Source organism: Paroedura picta, chromosome 1 (genome assembly GCF_049243985.1).
Source record: "Paroedura picta isolate Pp20150507F chromosome 1, Ppicta_v3.0, whole genome shotgun sequence".
NCBI lineage: Eukaryota > Metazoa > Chordata > Lepidosauria > Squamata > Gekkonidae > Paroedura > Paroedura picta.
Genome location: NC_135369.1, coordinates 197,788,515 through 197,794,718, shown reverse-complemented (window position 1 = coordinate 197,794,718; position 6,204 = coordinate 197,788,515). Strand labels below are relative to the sequence as shown.

Sequence of the window (6,204 nt, the reverse complement as noted above, 5' to 3'; positions counted from 1 at the left end):
GGCACAAAATATGGCTATGAGGCATGGGTCCTCATGAATTCATATGATATTTACATTGAAACAATATTAATTCACCTTGTTAGTGTAGATGAGACTTTCTCAACTTTTTTTACCACTGAGAAACCCCTGAAACATTCTTCAGACTTTGAGAAACCCAAAAGTAGTACAATCATGCAGAATATAGTAGGAAACCATAGCTGTGGAGATGCCCACCCTCCCCTTCCCACCCCCTCCAGGCCTATCATTGGCCATTTTGGGAGGCTGAGGAGGGCAAGTCAACATGACCATATATTGTCATATCACCCAATAAATGTTTAACAAATTTTAAATATATATAAAAGATTAATTCACTCCCACCCATTCGGGAAACCCTTCTGGGTTTATCAAGAAACCCTGGTCGAAAAAGCCTGGTATAGATCATCCTTGAGTCTATAGTCTATACATCACAGTGGGACAAAAACTTAAGTTCCAAAGCATACATCCTCATGGGTCACCACAAGTTTGCTTTGAGTCACCCTAAACACAACCCCAAATCACATATCATATCCATAGCACCCTATTACGTCAGAAAAATCCATTCCACTGCTTCATTGTGGCACCACAGTACAGAATTGTGATTCTGAAGCACAGATCCTCATGGATCCTCAAGATTTTTAATGTTGGGCTGCCCTAAACTCACTATCTAATTATACGTCTTCTTCATGGCAACAGTCTTCATGACAAAAATATGCACACATCCCCTCCGTAGTAGAACCACTATGGTGCAAAAAGGTGGTTTCAAAGCAAATATCCTCACAATTTTTATGTTTGGTCATGCCAAATTTGTTACCGAATTACCTCCCATGCCTATAGGCTGCAGCCGCAAAAAAAAAAAGCATGCACCCATCACTATATGACACTGACATCACACATAATACAGTTCCAAAGCACAGGTCCTCATTTTTGTATGTGCTGCATCACCCCCAACCTCACCATCAAATAATGTATCATGTCCATAGCCATAGCCTGTACCAGAGAAATTACAGATCCAATACTTTGTGGCATAACCATGGCACAAAAGATGATTCCAAAGCACAGATCCTCATGGATCCCCAACACCTGTACTTTTAGCCTCCCTAGTCTCGTCATCCAATCATGTATCATGACTGTGGCCACGGCTTGTACCACATAAATCATAGAGCCACTGTTTAACGGCACCACTGTGAAACAAAACTGTGGTATGGAAGCACAGATCCTCATGGTCAATACTTCTGGTTGTCCCAAAGTCATCATGAAACCATACATCATGTCCATAGCCACAGGGTGCATCATAAAAGCACAGATGCACCCCTTTGTGGCACTGCCACGGCTCAAAAACATCAATCCACAGCCTGGATCTTAATCGATCCTCAAGATTTTAAAACAGGCCATGCAAAACTCACCATCAAATCACCCAAGGCCAAAGACTGCACTGCAACATCTACAAATACATTGTTTCCGGATGCAACCAGGGCAGAAAACCCAGGCTCCAAAGCATGGATCCCCACAAGTGTTGTGGGATCACAAACAAATCCCACACCACACCCACAAGCACCACAAAAAGCAGAGTCCAACTTTCCACATCACCCTCATGGCCCAAGAATGTAGATCCAAAGCACTCGGCCCTCATGAATTCTACTTGGGCAGTTGGAAATCTCACAAAGAACACCAGTCCTACTCTTTGTGGCACCCCCACGGCGAGAACGCTGCTCTGAGTACCCGGTTAAGTATTCTCACACCCTTAATCTTAACAAAAGCAGAGTCCAACAAAGACTGATTCAAGGTGTGAGATTTCGAGTGCAAGCACTGAGTGCTAACTGCCATGAAAAAATCTTTGTTGGTCTTAAAGGCACTATTGGGCTCTGCTTTTGTTAAGATCAAGTAAAGAGTGCGTGCTCCCGAAAGCTCCCGCCTTGACAATCTTTGTGGGTCTTAAAGGCGCTGTTGGACTCGGCTTTTGTTGCGCTACTTCAGACCCACACGGCGACCCACTTGCATCTACCCTTAATCTTATTAGAACAAGCACAAGCCAATCAGCCTCTTTAACAAAACTGGCACAAGTGCTAATTAAGAGCGCACAAAAACATCATTCGTGCGCAACCACAGCAGTGCCAGCGAAGCATCCAGATCCCTAAGCCTGGCAGCGCTCAGCAAGAAACTACAGTTCCCATCAGACACGGCGAGAACCCCGACGTCCTCTTCGCCTTTTCAGGTCAAAGAGCGAATGGGAGCCGGAAAACTACGTTGTCCACAATACTCCGCGCTTAAAAAAAGACAGGAAGGAACCTTCACGCGCCTTATTGGTTCGTTGTACGGAACTTTCGCGCGCTCGGAACAAAAAGGGTGAAGCCGCCGCGAAGGCGTCCAATGGGGAGAAGGAGCGCGGGGAGCGTTCTGGCCACTCCCCCTCCGGTCGTTGGCGGGAAAGTGGCTCAGTTTTTCGCGCCAAAGGCGGCTGCTACGGAGGCGCGTCGGGATGGCGGCTCCCGGGGACGAGGTGGAGCTGCGAGAGGCTCAGCGGGACTACCTGGACTTCTTGGACGACGAGGTGAGCGGAAGAGGGGCCGCTGAGGGGCAGGCAGCGACTCTGAGCTTGTGCAGAGTGCAGGCGGGGCACGGCTGCGGGCAGGAGAGGGCGTCTGCTAGGCGGTTAGGTCGTGCGCCTTATTAAAAGCCTATTTTCTCTTCAGATTGCTGCTGCGTTTCATCTGCTATAGTCCCTGAGCGTGATGTGCTGTTCTTGTTTTTTGCTTCTCGTGAACCGCCCTGAGCCTTAGGGGAAGGCGGTGTATAAATATAATACAGAAATAAACGATTTCGAACAATTCCACACGGGGTTGAGGCTCTTCTAGAGCAAGCAGCGTTCTTGTAAGGCCGTGAGAGTCAATGGACTTTGAAGAGAGTAACTTTGTGTCTGTGTCCGAGGGCACGTTTAAGAGCACAGGGTCGTGGAGTTGGAAGGGGCCTCCAGGGTCATTTAGTCCAACCCCCTGCCCAATGCAGGAACCCACGACTACCTTCCCACCCACAGTTTTATGCTCAGAGAATCCCCCCCCCCGCAAAACCTGGAGGAGATTTGCCTTCTGATCCCAAAGTGGTGATCCACATTTCCCTAGGCATGCAAGAAAGGGCTGCAAGAGCCAAGCTCAGACACAGGCCCTTTCTTCCCACCCACTCACAATCTGCCTAAGTTCACAGAATCAGCATTTCTGTCAGATGGCTCTTTAGTCTCTGCTTAAGCACTTCCAAAGAAGGAGAACCCACCACCTCACAAGGAAGCCTATTCCAACCAGTCTTAACTGTCAGGAACTTCTTAAACAAACTTTAATTCTGGGTTTGAGCTTTCATGTGCATCCACATTTCTTCAGATGAAACCAAGTTTGAGTCCAGGGGCACCTTTTAAGAACATCAAAGTTTAATTCTGGGCTTGAGTTTTCATGTGGGCACACATTTACAGCATCTGTGTTCCATCTGATAAGATAGGCATCCCTAGTATTTCTCCCTGAGGCGCAAGGGGGGGCGGTTTGAGCAGGAATAGAGGGGGTGAGAGTCTTTTTAGGGTAACTCAGTAATTGTGCTTGTGGGGAGGGTTAATTGTTTTAGTTTTTACTGTGGTGTTTTTATGATCTGATAGTAAGCCATTTGATCTTGAGAGTGGAAGGATATAAATCAAATAAATAAGATTAAAAAAAATTCTGCTGTGTACATGCAGGTGAAAAACTTCCACACAGGATTAAATTTCCATGATTAAAAAGGTGCTCCTGAACTCGAACTTGGTTCTGTTGCTACAGAATTTGTTGACGATTGCAACTCTAAATGGAGTCACAAAATCCAAGCCATGGATTTTGGAATGTGCTGCATGTTTCATTCTATTTCTCCCCAGTCTCTTTCTCCCCATCCCAGGTACCCCGTGGGGGAATGTGTGTATTTATTCTGGGAATTTATTGCTTTTCTGTGTTCCAGACAGATGGTGGTTTTGTCTAACCATTTTCGACTGGGATTGATTTTAGAGTGACCAAATGTTTCCTTTCTTGCAGGGGTGGCCCAACTGTGGTTCTTAAGGTATCCATGGACTATGATTCTCACGAGCATGTGCTGCCAGGGGCTCATGGGACTTGTAGACCATGGACATCTGGGGAGCCACAGTTGAGCCACCCCTGCAAGAAAGGAAACATTTTGTCACTCTAAAGCAGGGGTGGGCAACCTGTCGCTCTCCAGATGTCTGTGGACTATAAGTCCCATGACTTGTACTCCAAGGACATCCAGAGGGCCACAGTTTGCCCACCCCTGTTATAAAGGGGTTTAAGAATAGCAGGGGCTTATGGGAATTGTTGTCCATGGACACTGAGAGCTGCAGTTGGGCCACCCTTGTAAGGGGAGAAAGGACCCCTGACAAAATAATCCATGGCTACTGATAAATGCAAGAATGCAAATCTACATAGGGGTTGAGATCCTTCATGGTGCCCTGTTAGGCATCAACACAATTTAGTTGCTGCTCCTTTGTGAACTGTTTGTTTACTTTATTTGTATCTCACTTTTCACCCTATTGGTAAACCTCTCCATAATTTTCCTCTTTGTTTTATCCTCACAACAACCCTGTGAGATAGGTTAGGCTGAGATTATGCGATTGTCCCAAGTTCACCCCGCAAACTTCCATGACTCCAGTAGGGATTTGAACTTAGATTTCTCAGATCCTAATTTTATGCTTTAGAAAGCTTCTGCACTATTTCTTGAACCCACTTTATGAGAAAAATGCATTCTCCAGGCCTTGCAGGGATTTGTGTTCGATAATTTGATGCAGGAGATTACTGTGCCCTGATGGAAACAGCAACCGTGACTCGCTTCTCTATCAAAATAACCATCTCAGTGATGCTTTTTCATTGCAGGAAGACCAGGGGATTTACCAGAGTAAAGTCCGGACCATGATCAGCGACAACCTGTATCGTTTGATCGTCAATTTCAATGACCTCCGAAGGAAGAACCAGAAGAGAGCTAGTCGGTATGTGAGCTTCATTTGATGGAGCATGACACTGAAGATTGCTTCCATGTCGGGGGATTTGCTCTGATTTTAGGTCCAAACAAATGTGGGTAGTTTTTAATGAGTAACTTCCACGTGAGGTTGTCCCCTAACTGTTCCATCCTGCTTTCCTTCGGGTTTGCTACAGTGTTTCTAGAGAAGTTGAAGCCAAATCATTTATGTTCCACGTGTACAAGAAAATGTGCATTTTCCTTGTATCAGCGACACTCCGCCCAGCTGCCAATTCTCCTGTCGCTAGCAAGCATTTTTAATTTTTAAAAAGAATTTGCAGTAGACATATCACTATGACATTATACGGTTTGATGATTGACTTCTTGGAATGCCCAGCTGTTGTTTTCTCAAGTAAGCCAGTAGGCTAGCCTCTTTATACCATTGAGAAACCTCTGGTCATGCAGAATATGGTTGGAAAGCAGAGCTGTGGACATGCCCACCTGGAACTCCTCCCTTCCACATCCCCTCCAGGCCCATCACTGGCAATTTCAGGGTGTGTGTGTGTTGGTTGACGTAACCATATATGGTCATATGATAAATGTTTAAGAAATTTTAAAAATTAATTAACTCCCACCCATTCGTGTAACATTTCCAGGGCCACCAAGAGACCCCAGGGTTTCACAAAACCCTAGTTGAGAATGCCTCCTCTAGGCCTTTTTGTTTGAAAGACAGGTCTTCCCTCTCATGTCTGCAACAGAATACACTAGCAGCTTTTTATAAAATGAAACGGAGAAATTGGAGGAACTATAGATGATCGTGCAAGGTTGACTGGAAATGCATGCGGCAGAAGGCGATAGACTTCTTAAGTGGCGGGGGTGTGGGAGCTCTTTCCTGATAGACTTGCAGCATTCTAGGTCAAGGGCCAAATTATTAGAGCAAGAGTCCAAGAGCACCTTAAGGGCTAACAAAATTCATGGCAGGTTATCAGCTACTGCTTACTTCATATACAGCTAGAACGTGAGTCCATCTGTCCTTACATGTAGGAAATATAAGGTCCTATAAACTCATTCTAGGCTGCAGTAACCATGTTTGTCTGTAGCAGTAGAAAAGAGCAAAGGTCCAGGAGCACCAGAACATCTAACAAAATTCGTGACAGGCTAGGAGCTTTTGTGAGTCATGGCTCACTTCAGGTAGAACTGTATCTGAAGAATTCAAAT

At 45.6% G+C, this 6,204-nt stretch overlaps 1 protein-coding gene across 1 annotated transcript in view; it reads left to right on the top strand.

The window, feature by feature from the left end:
* The first annotated feature begins 2,311 nt into the window (after window positions 1-2,311).
* Window positions 2,312-6,204, top strand: part of MCM3 (minichromosome maintenance complex component 3) — a 56,723-nt gene continuing 52,830 nt past the window's right edge. The window contains exons 1-2 of the mRNA XM_077315966.1: window positions 2,312-2,566; window positions 4,905-5,017. Of these exons, the coding sequence (XP_077172081.1) occupies window positions 2,495-2,566; window positions 4,905-5,017 (185 nt within the window). The 5' untranslated portion in view covers window positions 2,312-2,494. The remainder of the gene's footprint in view (window positions 2,567-4,904; window positions 5,018-6,204) is intronic.